At 39.9% G+C, this 16,846-nt stretch overlaps 1 protein-coding gene across 10 annotated transcripts in view; it reads left to right on the forward strand.

Annotated features, from left to right (window-relative positions):
• The window catches only part of LOC131691421 (uncharacterized), a 1,322,992-nt gene that overhangs the window by 425,286 nt on the left and 880,860 nt on the right, over positions 1 to 16,846 (forward strand). For all 10 annotated transcript variants that reach the window (XR_009305769.1, XM_058977802.1, XM_058977800.1 and 7 more), the window contains exons 4-5: positions 6,522 to 6,599; positions 6,657 to 6,796. Coding sequence is in view for 9 of the 10 variants with exons in the window: in XM_058977802.1 (XP_058833785.1) it covers positions 6,522 to 6,599; positions 6,657 to 6,796 (218 nt within the window). In the remaining variant the exon portion in view is untranslated. The remainder of the gene's footprint in view (positions 1 to 6,521; positions 6,600 to 6,656; positions 6,797 to 16,846) is intronic.

A 16,846-nucleotide genomic window follows, 5' to 3' on the forward strand; every position in this document is an offset into this window, starting at 1 on the left:
GATTCGGAGACAGATGATGTTATGGGCGGTCTACTTCCACCACTTTCCCCCAATGTCTCACAGTCCCCTCGAGTCAAGGTTTACCAGGATGGATCCGCTGGTCCTTGGGTGGTATACTTTCGGCCCAAAAAAAACCGTTAAACAGCATAACTGTTGCACAGGAGCTGACAAAACGTTACTCGCCCGTAACCGAGATTAAAAAGGTTCAGTCAGATAAACTGAGCGTAGTCGTTACTAACTTGAAACAGGCCAATGGTTACGTTAGCAATAGCCTCTTTACGCTAGAGTATCGCGTCTACATTCCTTTTCGTGATGTGGAGATCGACGGTGTGGTAAGTGATGCGGGTCTAACTGTCGATGATCTGATGAATGATGGGGTTGGCCGCTTTAAGGACCCTAACCTTCAATCAGTTCAGAATTTGGAGTGCAAGCAATTGCACTCAAAGTCCATCGAAGATGGGAATTACTATCCATCAGAATTACAGACTCGTTTCGCGTAACCTTCGCCAGATCTGCACTTCTGAGCTACGTTGAAATGAAAGGAGCTCGTCTACCTGTGCGCCTGTTTTTACCACGGGTCATGAATTGTTCCAATTGCAAGTAGCTAGGTCACACGGCCACCTACTGTAGCAACAAGTAACGGTGCGGTAAATGTGGGGAACGCCATGCGGATGATACTTGCAGTAGGCCCGCTGAGAAGTGTGTTTACTGTGGGGAGAATCCGCATGAACTTTTGACATGCCCTACGTACAAACTTCGCGCGGATAAACTGAAGCGATCCGCCAAAGATCGCTCCAGACGCTCTTACGCAGAAATGCTTAAAAGAGCTGTTCCGCTTATCTCCGAAAACCCATTCGTTCTCTTACCAACTGACGATAACGCCTCTAACGACCCTTGCGAGGGGTATTCTTTGGCTCTGCTGGGAAACTCTAGGAAAAGACCTAATCAAAACTCACTTGAACTTCCTCGTAAGGGTCCTAGGTTGTACCAAACAAGGGTACAAAATAAAAATAATTCATCAACTGGAAGTGTTGCCACAAATCCGAAGATAATACCTGCTGGTTTTGGGAAATTGAGATACAACCAGGAGTTCCCAGCACTACCGGGGCACCAAAAATCCCAAGTGCTCCCATTTTACAGTCAGAAACTCAACTTAAAACGGGATTCTTTAAATTCTCTGACGTTGTAGACTGGATATTCACAGCTTTCAACATTACCGATCCTCTGAAAAGCTTGCTGGTTGCTATTCTACCAACAGTATGAACATTTTTAAAACAGTTGACTGAACAATGACCCCTCCTTGCAGCGATCGTATCCTTCGATGGCTAACTTATTAAACGGAATCACGGATCTGATCACTGTTTTACATTGGAACTGCAGAAGTATTATCCCCAAAATTGATTCATTAAAACACTTGCTAGATTACAATAAATGTGATGCCTTTTCCCTATGTGAAACATGGCTTACTTCTAATATAAACCTCAACTAGGTACTTTTAGTGATCAAAAAGTGCTACTCCTTCAATCGAATCAATCTCCTTTCGACGCTAGGCATTGAAGTTGTCGCTTATCAAACAACAATCAAAGGCAAAGATCTTTGCATTGCTTCTATTTACATTCCTCCTAGGGCCATGATGGGATATCGAAGACTCTCTAACGTGATTGAACACCTTCCCAATTCAAGACCTTTGTGACAACTTTGATATGACAATTCTGAACACAGGGGAAATGGCACGGATTCCTAGACCACTAGCGCAAGCAAGTGCACTGGACATATCTCTATGCTCGACATCACTACAGTAAGATTGCAAGTGGATGGTAATATCTGATCCCCACGGTAGTGACCACCTGCCGATTGTAATTGCAATCACCTCTCGTTCAAGACCTTCGGAACCAATCAATGTTTCCTATGACCTCACACGAAGCATTAATTGGAAGAGCTACGTTGCTGAGATATCCAAAACTATCGATTCAACACAGGTACTTCCCCCGAAGGAAGAGTATAAGTTTTTGTCCAACTCGATTCTCGATATCGCGATTCAAACTCAGACGAAACGAGTACCCGACGGGAACACCTAAAAACGTTCTCCCAACCCGTGGTGGGACAAAGAGTGCTCAGACGTGTACGCGGAGAAGGCTGCTGCGTATAAAGCCTTCCGGAACGACGGGTTAGTCGCTAGCTATCGACTGTACGCGATATTAGAAAAGCGAATGAAAAGTTTAATGAAAGCCAAGAAACGCAGTTACTGGCACCGGTTTGTCGACGGGTTAACAAGAGAAACATCGATGAGCACTCTTTGGGGCACGGCCCGACGTATGCGAAACCGAAATAGTACTAACGAGAGCGTGGAATATTCAAACAGTTGGATATTCGATTTCGTCAAGAAGGTTTGTCCGGATTCCGCTCCGGCACAGAAAATCTACCGCGCTGTGTCGCCTTACAATACCGCGAACGAAACACCGATTTCGATGGTGGAGTTCTCACTTGCTCTCTTATCATGTAACAATAAAGCTCCAGGGCCAGACAGAATCAAATTCAACTTGTTGAAAAATCTACCAGACTCTGCCTGTTGAATTTATTTAATAAGTTTCTTGAGGGTAACATTGTCCCACATGATTGGAGACAAGTGAGTGTCATCGCCATCCAAAAACCAGGAAAACCAGACCACAACTCGTATCGACCGATTGCAATGCTATCCTGTATCCGGAAATTATTCAAGAAAAATGATCTTGTTTCGCCTAGACAATTAGGTCGAAGCATATGACTTACTGTCAGATACACAATTTGGCTTCCGCAAAGGCAAAGGGACGAACGATTGCTTTGCGTTGCTCTCAACAGAAATTCAAATGGCATATGCTAACAAAGAGCAGATGGCATCAGTATTCTTGGATATTACGGGGGTTTTTGATTCAGTTTCTATCAACATTATTTATGAGAAGTTGCAGCAATTTTAAATATCTTTTTGCTAAGCCTGTTGTCTGAAAAACAAATGCATTTCTCGCATGGTGATTTATCGACATCACGACTTAGCTACATGGGCCTTCCCCAAGGCTCATGTCTAAGCCCTCTTCTCTACAATTTTTACGTGAATGACATTGACGAATGTCTTGTCAATTCCTGCACGCTAAGGCTGCTTGCAGATGACGGTATGGTCTCTATTACAGGTCCCAAGGCCGTCGACTTGCAAGGACCACTGCAAAATACCTTGGACAATTGGTCTGCTTGGGCTCTCCAGCTGAGTATCGAGTTCTCTACGGAGAAAACTGAGCTAGTCGTATTTTCTAGGAAGCGTGAACCAGCGAAACTACAGCTTCAGTTAATGGATAAAACTATTGCTCAGTTTTCAACATTCAAATATCTCGAGGTCTGTTTCGACTCTGAAGGTACCTGGGGATGTCACATTAGGTATCTGAAACAGAAGTGCCAACAAAGGATCAACTTTCTCCGTACAATAACCGGAACATGGTGGGGTGCCCACCCAGGAGACCTAATCAGGCTGTACCAAACAACAATATTATCAGTGATAGAGTACGGATGTTTCTGCTTTCGATCCGTTGCGAGCATACATTTCATCAAACTAGAGAGAATTCAGTATCCCTGTTTGTGTATTACCTTGGGTTGCATGCACTCGATGAGTTTAGAAGTGCTGGTGTGCATCCTTCCACTAAAAAAATCGATTTTTGGGACCTCTCGTATCGATTGCTCATTCGATGCGATATTTTGAACCCATTGGTGATTGCAAATTTCGAAATGCTTGTCGAGCTTAATTTTCAGACCCGATCCATGTCCTTGTACTTGATTACATGACACAGAACATCAATTCGTCTTCGTATAACGTTAACCGCGCTCATCTCTTAGATACTTCTGCTCGAACTGTATTTTTCGACACATCCATGAAGGAAGAGATTTGTGGAATCCCGGATCACATTCGCCCACAAGTGGTCACAAATATTTTCTATAATAAATACCATCAAGTCGACTGCGGCAAAATGTTCTGCACTGACGGTTCAATTCTCGACGGGTCCACAGGCTTCGGTATCTTCAACGAACATCTTGCTGCCTCATTCAAACTCAAGGATCCTGCTTCAATTTACGTTGCAGAATTAGCTGCCATTCAGTATACTCTCGGGATCATTGACACCCTGTCCGCAGACCATTACTTCATCGTTTCGGACAGTTTCAGCTCCATTGAGGCCATCCGTGCGGCGAAGCGTGGAAAGCACTCACCGTATTTCCAAGGCAAAATATGGGAATATCTGAGTGCTTTATCTGAAAAATCTTACCAGATTACCTTGGTTTGGGTCCCGTCACATTGTTCTATTGCGGGCAATGAGAAAGCGGACTCTTTAGCCAAGTTGGGCGCATTAGAAAGCGACACTTACGAAAGACCAATTTGCATCAATGAATTTTTCAGTATCTCTCATCAGAAGACGCTCGAAAGTTGGCAAACTTTATGGAGCAATGGGCATCTGGGACGGTGGCTATATTCTATTATCCCGAAGGTATCAACGAATGCTTGGTTTAAAGGCTTGGATGTGAACCGGGACTTTATTCGTATGATATCAAGTCATCATGTCCAACCATTACACGTTTGATGCGCATCTCCGTCGTATAGGGCTTGCTGACAGTAATCATTGTGTTTGTGAGAACGGCTATCACGACATCGAGCATGTTGTTTGGCTGTGCGCAGAGTATCGTGTTTCCAGGTCCCAACTAATAGATTCCCTCCGGCCCCGAGGTAAATAGATCACCCTATGTGCCAGTCCGGGACGTCCTGGCAAGCCAGGACCACCCCTATATTCTTTCTTATCTACTATCTTTTTGAAAACTATTGATGTCCATGTTTAAAACATTTTCCCCTTTCATTCACAGTAGAATCTCGCCAACCTCTCCCTGTATCTACAATATGGCATTGCTTCACGAGTCTACGATGCAAACCTTTCTTGATAACCGTCCATCCAGAACATCATGACATACGTCATAAAAACATCATGACGGTATCGGAGTGCCAATAATCATCCGTAATATCGACCCTCCCCTCGCCCCTGCGATTACAGGATGGAAACCACTACAATAAAGTTTGCATATCCCCCACAATCATCAACCAGCCAACGAGAATGTCAGTTTTACAAAATTTTGCAATATGTATCCCACTTCCTACCTTTTTCCTTTACTAACATAAGAGGGGAGCAAGTCGCCCCTAAATACCCCCATTAACACGTGCGATGTACCTTAAAAATGAATTATCGGCCTCGTTAAGCTACCGTATTTGGGCCTAAATATAAAAAATAAAAAGTTAAAGAAAAAAAATCGGATCAAGTCGTTTTATATACCAAATTAAAGGTTAGACTTCTGGGCAACTATCTATGTGTAGCATCTTATTTGAACCTTGGAGAATTTTGAGATGCAAGCGTTTTACGAAAACGTTCATTTTTTCTGTTTTCAAAAATGGTGGGGTAAACCCGACCTCCTATGTTTTGGTAGATTTATTACAGATATTACCCAAATTTTATGCTTTTTGAAGGATAAATCAATCAATGTTATATTATTGAATTGTAACATGAAGAAAATGGAATTCAATGTCAATCTTGGAATATCAAAATCACGAACAGTAGCACGTAGAGATATTTCCATTTGAATCGGAGCAATTGCTCGACGAATACTACATTCATCATGTTTTTGTGTCTGTCGTTTGTAATTATGAACCATTGTGCAAAAAATAATAAATAATAGCAATAAAAATATATTTCAATTTGATAAAAAACATTTTCTTGGCAAAAAAGCGGTCGGATTTACCCCACTATTTAGATGTCGGATTTGCTACACCGCGTCATTTTTCATTACGATGCAATCAAACAAAATATGAAATAAGTTGGAATAAATTCATCTATGCACTTTGTAGGACTAATCAAAGAATTTAAATCCTCATACATTTTTTATGCGATCACTTTAACAATCAGAAATATCCTATAGTCAATAATGCACAAAAATGAAATCAAAAGTTGTAAAAACACACTTATTGTCGTTTGTGCATTGCAATGTAAACTAATAAAATGCTGTCATACCACTATTGTGGTTATTTTCGAGGCTCTACACGACAACATTGATATTAGTTCGCGTAGTGCTTCCGATTTTCGATAACAGAGGGGTGTCGGGTTTACCCAACGGTCGCATTTGTCTCACCCTACGAAGTAGACATTTGCTATGGAGCGTGTTTGTGTGCAATTGATTGGGCATTAACTGCCCACCAGATGGCGTTCGGAATAAATTGTGTTTTCCTTCTATTTCGTTTGAAAGTCGCTGCAACGCGCGATGGGTTTTAAACTAGTTAATTATAATCCACACGAAATAAATATTTACCCGAAATTCGGAGTACTCATCTCACGCATGAATAACATAATTTTAAAAACTCTACGGAGAAATTTGAGCTTTGATTAATTATTAAGAACAGTAGTGTATTGTACAGTAGGTAGATAAAAAGAATTCCTCTTTCTATAAGTATGATTTTTACCATTCCTCAGCTTATGTCGAAATCGCAAGCAATATTACAACCATCTTCACGTGAGATATTTGAGGCATTACAATCAATACTTTTACAGGTAATTCAATTTGTTTCTTTTCATTCGAAGTGTTCAATTATTCTATTCTTATTTTAGACACACTGGTACTCATTTTATGTTTTGTCTGATGTAAAAACAACTATGCTATTGGAAGGAGCCGAAGGATACACACTGAAAAGAAAGCCTCTGTGTGCCACTATATTACAGTTACCCACGAATAATGACCTCATCTATAGGTAAGCAGCATTTCCGAATTGTAATATATAGAGTATAATTGAGTATAATTACCGTCGTCAATAATTACTTGTCTCCTGGGACAAGTAAGTACTTTCTGTCTAATATTCATTGTATTCGATGGAAAACGCTTCCAAAATGCATGGAACTCTTCGACGGAACTGTTTCGAAATTACTACACGGTTTTCTCTAAACTACTGTTTAATACAGGTACATGCTAGGCTGTCCCAAAAAAAAATAAACTTCGGAATATCATGATTCTCAATCCTAGAATAAAAGATATGTATTTGACCGGCACAAAAATTGACTTTTTTTCGGAACGCCACTCAATCGAATGGTAATTGGCATTCCAAGTACAAACTTGGTCGAACGCTTCTGGTTTACTCACAAGAATTTTTAATTTTGTGTGTAAAATATATGAAATGTTGGCTATGGAAACAATAAATTCAGTAAAAAAAACTTCAGTATCATCGTATGTATCCTAAATCCTACATCTGAGGAAGGTATTGATTAACATTGCAGAACACTGTAAATTGCTCTGACTTTGTGGTAAAAAGAAATTCTAATATAATGTTATATGAACTCTCTCGCACATGCTAAGAATTGGACACTTTAAAAAAATTCTTTTGACCTTCGAAGCTAAATTACGTTGTCTGCTACCCTACAATAATTATGCAACTTTCAACAAAATTGTTCGATATTGAAAATGCTACACTAGCTGAAGTTTTGAGGTATGCAGTGTGACTATGGGAGTTTTCATTGAATTTTGATTTTTATTTCCGATTTTCCATATATTTCATTACCACTTGATTTAGCAGTGTTTCGAAAAACGTTGCCTTTCTAATATGCATATTCGAGGTACTCCCGTATTGCAATCCAAATTTTTATTAATTCAAAATGTTCAGCGTTAAAAAGATACATCTATGTCAATTTTATTAAATTTTAAGACATTAAATAAATTTCTTTCTTTGAAGTAGAATGCTTCTAATGTTTCGATATGGAGGTTCCGATTCAAAAAATTCTGCTGAGGAATTTTCCCAGTTTTGAAATGCGAATAACTACTGTTGTATTGAACGAAATCACTATAGTTTTGCAAAATCTGATCGGAAATATGTATACTACGACTACTAAAAATAACGAAAACAATGTATTTTGTTAAAGTAGTTGATGCCTTTCTATTGGCGTGCGGCACATATTACAGCATTGTTAGCCACGCCCAGGCATTGTAATTCTCATTCACTCACGCGAGAATTCACAAAATTCTCCGCCTCCGCAAGTAGCGTTAGAATAATTTTCCCGATAAAATTTATTTAATTTTTTCTTTCTCACTGGATATTTTATTTTATTTTCTTGGAAATCAATAAAAGTGCCAAAATATAACTTAATTTCCAAGAAAAGCGACAAAAAGATACGATAGATTTGTTTTTTTTTGTGATTTGGAATAGCGGTAGCAAGACTGAGAGCGCAAAAAGGATACCGCCATGAACTCATGCGCACATTCTCCGTCGGATTTATTTATCTGGAGAAATAATGCGTTGTATTTATCCGGAGAAGTTGTGTGAGTGCCAATAACTTTTCGTGTGAAAATGTGAGTTTTTATTGCCAAATTGGCAAATGATGCGGACTCAATTAATCATATGAGTGATAAATGTAATGCCTGGCCACGCCGCATATCATATCACCGTTCGTAGGTTCGTGAGAGGCTGAGAGCAAGAGCGGGTTAAAATTTTATTCAGAGCAAAAGTGGGTTAAAATAATCTATTGGATCAGACATGGTATATATATCACAAATATTAATTAGCGCTAAAAAGTTCGAAAAAAAATCAGAGCAAGAACGGTATAGAACCCATGTCGCCAAATAATATATAGGTTCATTACAGGCATTATGAATATTTCTTATTCGGACCTCTGGGTGATGAAAGTTTAGTAAATTTTTCGATGCCCTAAAAATCTTGAGATATTCGATCAGTATACGTCAGCAGCTAACACAAATTGTTTATTGACCACACAGAGAAAGCCAAGATGGCGACTTCCGGTTATCATAAAACAGTGGAAACCATCATTCATATGAGTGTCATTTGAAAGGAGGTTGTCAGTGGAAACTCGGAATCCATGATGAAGGCCATTTTGAAATCTAAGATGGCAACTTCCGGTTATCAGAAAATAGAAAGAACCATCATCAATGTGGGTTTCATTTGAAATGGTGCGGTTAATAGACATCGGAAATTGGTTAACACCATTTGGAAATCGAAAATGGCGACTTCCGGTTACCACAAAACAGTGGAGACCATCATCATTATTGGTGTCATTTAAAAGGGGGTGATCGGAAATTGGTGATTAACGCCAATATGGATGTCATTTAAAAAGGTGTGGTCAGAAGAAGCCTTCTGGCTGCACCATCAAGCCATTTTGAAATCCGAGATGGCGACTTCCGGTTATCATAAAATAGTGACAACCATCATCAATATGGGTAGGGGAACATGGGGAGACTTGACCAGGTTTTCAGCTAAAACTGCATAAATCTTTAAAAAGGCCTTCAATTTCTCAAAAGTCATTGAGATATAATAGGCAAAGTTATTGTGCGTCTTCATGATTTTTTGCAGAATTTTTAATTTAATTTTTGAAAAGTTACAAAAGTTTTTCTGAGATCGTTTTTTTGGTCAAGTCTCACCAATGCGGGGAGACTTGACCAAGGCGTGGGGAGACTTGACCAAGAGAATGTTGAAAAATCATAACAAAAAATAATGACATAAAACATACTGTAATTATTTTTTCCATATTGTCGAGATCTTTGGGTAGCAGAAAAAAATATAAAAGGAATGCATTTGATAAATTGATCGATTTTTAATGCATTTTTTTAAGGATTAACTGTACTGCTTGCATTGCATGTTCACACATCACGAAATCAGTCCTACTATTGCTAACTTTGTTTACTTTTACTAAAACATAGACTTATGTTTGAGGTGGGATTTTTTATGGCGTGATTAACATTAACAGTAGATACCAAAGCATAATAAATATCAGGAATTTAGCATCTTTCTTCAGCTAATTGCCACTTGGTCAAGTCTCCCCATAAAATCTTGGTCAAGTCTCCCCAACATTAGTTATTGCGTTCAATGTCATTCAAATTCTAGTAATAACTATTCCAATGTTTCAATTTTTGTAAAATCATTTCACTGCTTCACAAAGATTAAGATCGTATATTAGTACATTAATAGTAATTAGTAGTCGAGTAGATATGTCCATACAAAGTTTGATAAAAAATTGCATCATTTAATGCAAATTTATAAATGACGTAATATTTTCTGTAAGGAAAGGATTTTTCATTCCAAACTTTCAATATTATCTTAAGGGATTGAAACAAGTATAAAAATATTTTTGAAAAAATTTTATGAATCGAATAGAAGACGCCATAGCCAAAAATAGAATTTTGCGCTTGGTCAAATCTCCCCATGTTCCTCTATCATTTGAATGTGGGTAGTGATTCGATATCGGTAATTGATGATTTACGGCGTTCTGAAATCCAGAAGTAAAGTAACAGCATGGGTGTCTGTTGCGCGTACCCCTCATGCGACAACGCACCTTCCCAGTTAAACTCATTCCGGAACCGGTTCGGATTTCTGAATGGAGTCAGTATGGACTCCAAACCAAATGCAACAACCGATTCCGACTCAATCGGTTTCAGAATCGGTTGTTGCATTTGATTTGGAATCCATACTGACTCCATTCAGAAATCCGAACCGGTTCCGGAATGAGTTTATCAAATTCCGAATAGTTTGACCGGGTTGTATCCAGCAAGCTTGACCTGACGAATAGGGATGAATTTCACACGAGGTTTTTTGATCACGCCAATTAATTTGGAATTTACTTTATATTTTTTAATCGTTCGACCAAGTTCGATCACTGATATCGCTCTATTTAAACTTTATAATCAAGGTAATATTATTTGTGAAAGCATTGAAGATTAAAAACTAATATTGTATTAAGTAGTTCAGGTTAGCTTTGTCTGCGTTCGACAATCGCGGTGTACCGGCCTGAAAGCGTCTTGACGTTATCCCAGGCTTCTCCCGTTCCTGACAACGAGAGATAGAGACCTACAAAACGCAAGTCCCACGCATTCGCAAAGCTAATCAATTAAAATTCCTCTTATGAATTTGCAGGAGATTTTATTTCGAGTGAATAAAGAAAAGGGGGGGGGGATAAAGGTTTCAGAGTGAAAAAAAACACTTTTTTGCGAATTTTTTCAGAACTTTGCATTAAGCAAATTTATCAAAACTTTTGTACATTACCCGATCAGAAATTAACATCAAGATTATATCAAAATAAGATATTATATTGAGCCTGAGCATGAGCATGATGACCATACAATTCGTAGTTGCTACTCCGTGATTGACCAGAACAAGCAAAATTGCACAGAGAATCAACGAATGGAGCCTGGGGGTAGCTTTCCATCCTCAATGTGCACGTTTCGAGGGTTCTAAATTTTGAGGTGTCAATAACGGCGCCGGCCACGTCCTTACAGTCATCGGGAAAGGAAGGGAATGTTAGTGTGACAACCGTTGTTATAGATGCATCTCTGCGGTTGTCACGGGAAGGAATTTTGGTTAGTGGGATGGGATCAATAGCTACATAGATCAGGATTCACCTTGATAAATGATACGATCTATGCAACTCTCTGAAGCGTTATAATGTAATTATTGCTCTGGGCAGCCGGCTGCCGAGAATTGAGATTAGATTTATCGTTTGTTGTATTAATACGGAAATGCGCGAAATATGCAACTTAAACTCCGGACAGCCGGCTATCGGGAGTGTTGCTTATATTTAATAGAATTTTTCAATCGACAAGTGAAAATGTTATTTTTTCGTGTTTCTTTGTTCCGGTGAAACTCCACAATACTAGAATAATAAGATAGTTCTGGTACGATTATGCTTACTGCTTCGAGCTATCTCGTAATAGAAAAGTTGATACCTAATTAAATTTTATTATGATTAACAGTTACCTTGATTAAATCGTGATAGTATCATAATAATATACTACATACTTTCTCCTCAAATGAGTGAACAAAATGCCGACTCAATGAGCCCATTCCCACCACATCGCTACCATCGCCCCACCCACCCAGAGTTGCCGGTCAGAGCAGCACCAGCCATCTCCGCTCAACGCGCTGTATCAAAAGGTATGGCAACAACTGCGGCACCCGACTCGTTCAAACACGATCATCCCACTGCTCCGAGAGCATCCGTGCTCCTACCTTGGCTCCCACCAACGAAGCAAAGCTGTCGACGCCAATCCCTACGCATCCCCTCGACCGCAGGCCGAGAATCCAATGAACCAGTGAGGCACCCACCCCCTCCAACAGGACAAAAATCCGCACTTTATCGTCTTGATACCCGCTAGCACTGTTTGAGAAAAAAAATTGCTCCCCTTTCTCTTGAATGTGGTTGTACGTGTCAGCTCCCGAATCCAGTGACACACAAAATGAACGATGCTGATCCGAGATCACATGAATTAGGCGCTATCCCTTCATCGCGAACACTTTCAAATAAATCACGTGACACAAATACTCCGTTGTCTTTCCACAATCATTTTCGGGTTCCCAACTATCCCAGTGGAAGTCCGACCTGTGCATAATAATACGAGCGTGTGCATGTCTGGTACTCAGTGTCGCTCATGCTTGCATGTACATATGTGTGGCATGAAACATCACCTCACTGCCGTTTACTCCGTGTGCAGGGAGTGTTGACAGACTGCTATCAAGGTTGGCAAAAAATGCATAAAAATCAGTATGTATTCCGATTCATATGCTTTTTATAAACCAAGAAACTGTATGTACGAATACACAGATTTGGCTCAAAAATAGATATTCGCGTAATTCGGGACAAGGCCACTACAGCCAAACGTCATAATATCCCTAAAATATAACTAAACCGAGACCAATGCGCCTGGACTGTTCATTCATGTTATGAGAAATTCAAAAAAATCCGTCAATGCATCTGAGTATTTGAGGAAATAATAAAGAAATCAGCGGAACTTGAAAAAAAATGTGTGATCTGTGAAAGTGCATCGAACAATGCCTCCACTGAAAAAATCTGTGAAAGTGGTAACCCTGATAAGTTCGCTGTAAAATTTATCGTTGGCCTACCACCATCTTGTGAATCGAATCCAATAAGATAAATCTGTCTCCTATCGCATATGCTTTTCACTATCTTTCTGATTCGAATATTCTGGAATATCATGACTGGTGGAATTTAACACATTCAGCTATATGGTCGGTATCGTGATGAATGAATCGAAAGCGATTTTATGGCGTCGCTACTTGCAGTTATATAAAAAACAAGACGGCTCCCCGGTATAAAATAGAATAAGAAGATACTTCCTTTGATTGTATAGATGTGCGCCTTTTGGCGGAATGCAAATGGCCGGATCTCTGGAGATCTTCTTCATTCATTTACACTATCAAATCACTTCACTCGCGCAGTACTCGACTTAATTTCATTATCAACTAGTAGAACATGGCTTAATTTGGAAAACTAATATCCACTATAGCTTTTAAATTGCAAATATTACTAAGAAATTAGGCATAAGCATAAGCATAAGAGATCGCCCGTAGTTGCTACTCCGTTATTGACCAGAACCAAATTAGGTTGTAAAATGTTCATTGGAGCAACATGCTTGGGAATAACACGATGAGCCACATTGTACAATCTATTCTGATCCCTGCATGCTGATCAATACCGACGCCGGCTACGTCCGAATGCAGATCTTCTGGGAAAGGAAGGAATGTTAGTCCGATACATGTTGCTACTAGAGACCGAGGAATCCTCTGCATCTCCACATGTATCACGGGAAGGGGAGAGTTGTTAGTAAATGTGTCAGTAGCGTTATCATGTAATAATTGCTCTGGGCAGCCGGCTGCCGAGAATTTGGGAAATTTATCATTTGTTGTATTAATACGATTAGCAAAATGAGCACTTTGAACTCCGGATAGCCATCTATAAGGAGCACTGCTTATATTTTTAATAATATTCAATCACGCGACGAATTTGTTCGTGGTTTCTATCGTGTCGGTGCTGATTTTACCCGGCGATCGTTTGAATAAAATGCGGAATCTTACACAGAAGGTTCATTAGACTCTTCCATAGGTGTCGCGAAGTTAGTGGTTTGGAAGGGAATAGGGTCTAAGATTCGCTTCCAACCCCACACAGCCGACCGTGGGAGTATTGCCCATAAAAGCTAATCTTATCTGCGTAATGGGCCGGACTATTTATTGCGACATTATTTGGACTAATTTAGCTATATATTTTTGGGTTGCAAACTACCGAGTGATAACACGTTATACAGACAAAGAGTTATGATAGTTCGAGATGTTATAAATCAACGAAAGTATTTCCTATTTTCCTTATAGGATTGTTTGTGAACACGTATACGAACGATTATATCGAACATTGAAGGGAAATCGTTAACCCGATGCACGGGCCTGTTACCAATAACGGAACTTGAAATTAGACTTGCAGGATCACAAAAACAGATGCGGCGAATCCTCAGTACGCATCGACCCGCGATAATCGACACCAGTCAAATCAAAGTCCCATTGGAACCAACCCCCGAACAACAATTCGTCTTTACGGTATTATCTTCCCGGCCAGATCCGCTCGCACCCCCTCACTCTGCCACCACCGGCAGAAGGCCAAAAGCACCCAGTCGTCGCCTGTCCAAGGACCAAATGTCATAAATAGACCCAGACTCGCGTGGGGGCATGAGATAGAATTGAACGCTAACCAATGAACATGACAGAAAAACACTTATTCTTCGTGCGGATATAACTGAAGGTAATTGCCAACCGGTCCCCGATCCCTCTCGCGAATTGTCAATTCTCAAACATTATACATGATTGAAGTCATCATTCATGTGTTTTCCTTAAGCACATTGAATGTTCTGTGGATCAGTTCCCCCGTTGGTAAAACAAACCCCAAACAAACATAGAAATTAGTTTGCTCAGTCCAAAGAAAAGTTAGCCGACCGGCGGATACGTGTTTTTTTACAGTGCCATCACATCAACGAGCGCCCAAAATTTACATGCGACAAAATATCTGCAATCCCGAATATAAAAGAATCAAAACCTCTACTCATTTGCAATAAAATAAGAAAGCAATAAACACAGTTGAATATCCAAGAATATTCAAAGATAGCACCGCCGACACCGGTGACAAGGGACGCGGACGAAATTAACTGAGCACCGATCGGCTGGTTTGCCACCTATTTTTCAGGTGAAGAATTTTGGGGCGACACCTGGTAGTCGCTAGTCGCTGGTGAAACACCAATTATTTGAATATGTCAAATTTCCCTATCGCCGCACTTTTTCACTTTTCGGATCGAACTTTATTTTCCGAAAAACCACTTTTCACTACTTCTAGAAAGTACACCGTGTTTCTAGGTTTTTCTGTGCACTCCCACTGTCCTTGCATCGGGAATCGACGGCCCATAATGCGAGGAAAAGACTCTTTTTCATTTGCCGAAATTAGACCTTCACAAACTGTCACACCTCGCGTCAGTCGAAAAATGCTTTTATAAGCCACTTCACTTTGTATTATCGCCAAATTGTACCGTTATTCACACTTTCGACAACCAAAAGGCAGTAAACCGTGCCGTAAATAACCAAAATTAACCGACGCGAAGGGAGCACTACGAGAGTCAACCGCTCGCGACGAAGATACACACTCCAATTCTATATCAAAATAAGATATTATATTATGGAAAAATATATATCCCTGTTTGCTATAAAATATAGCTGGATGGTTGTTAAAATAGCAAGTTTTTATATCAAGAAAATGTATCGGTTATATTTTATTATATCTCAGTCTAATTTGATATAAAGTATTTTTGTTGAGTCTTGGTTTGATATAATAATTATATCACACAGACGTATATTTAAGATAGATTACGTCTAATTGAGGGCAATAAATGTATCTGAAAATATCAGAATTGTATCATATGAATCCAAATATTTTTTCTTCTGTTTTGCCTTTCTCATATAAAGAAAGGCTATGCAATCACTGTAAAAATCGACTTTTTAATCGAGGCCCGGAGGGCCGAGTGTCATACACCAGTTCGTCGAGATCGGCAAATGTCTGTGTGTGTATGTATGTGTGTGTGTCATTTAAACTCACACAATTTTCTCAGAGATGGCTGAACCGATTTTCGCAAACTTAGTTTCATCTGAAAGGTATAACGCTCCCATAAGCTGCTATTGAATTTTTAGTTGATCCGACTTCCGGTTCCGGAGTTACGGGTTGAAGAGTGCGGTCACACAGCAAATTCCCACATAAACTGGTACCACCACGATGTTCAAATGATGTAAAACATATCAAAATTGATGTAACATTACTCTAGTTTGCGGGTCTGGATCACTAATGATCAATCAAAGCAGCTTTGACCACATTGGCCACCTATGACGGTTCATGACGCCCCCGGGGAACCCGCCAAGTTCCTAAGCTTTGAACTCCTAAGCACACTCATTCCCCAACGAATTCTCTACCGATTTTTACAAACTTGTTTTCAAATGAAAGATACAGTAATACTATTGACTGCTGCTGAATTTCATTCGGTTCTGACTCTTGCTTCCGGAGTTACAGGGGTGTTAGTAAGGATACACTGGAATTTCCCGTACAAATCGGTACAATCGTAATACCTCAGAGGCTAAAAACTATTGAAATGGTCACCAAATTACTTCTAATCGCAGATCTAGATCACTGATTGTCAATCAAACATTCTTTGAATATATTGTCCACTATCGACGATTCCGGAAGCCCGGAATTCCGGGCATATTCCACAATTAAAGTCACATCGGTTCATCGGTGATGACTGAACCGATTTTCTCAAACCAAGTCTCAAATGGAAGGCAAAATATGCAGTTGAGTATTGCGTCGCCGCCCCTCCCCCTCCCGCCTTGCCCTTACACCTCCCTCCTTCAGCACTCCCCTCCCCATGGACCACCCTCACGCACGCATTTCCTTCATCCATCCCGTATACCGGAATAAGATGAAGGATTTCT

Source organism: Topomyia yanbarensis, chromosome 3 (assembly GCF_030247195.1).
Source record: "Topomyia yanbarensis strain Yona2022 chromosome 3, ASM3024719v1, whole genome shotgun sequence".
Taxonomy (NCBI): domain Eukaryota; kingdom Metazoa; phylum Arthropoda; class Insecta; order Diptera; family Culicidae; genus Topomyia; species Topomyia yanbarensis.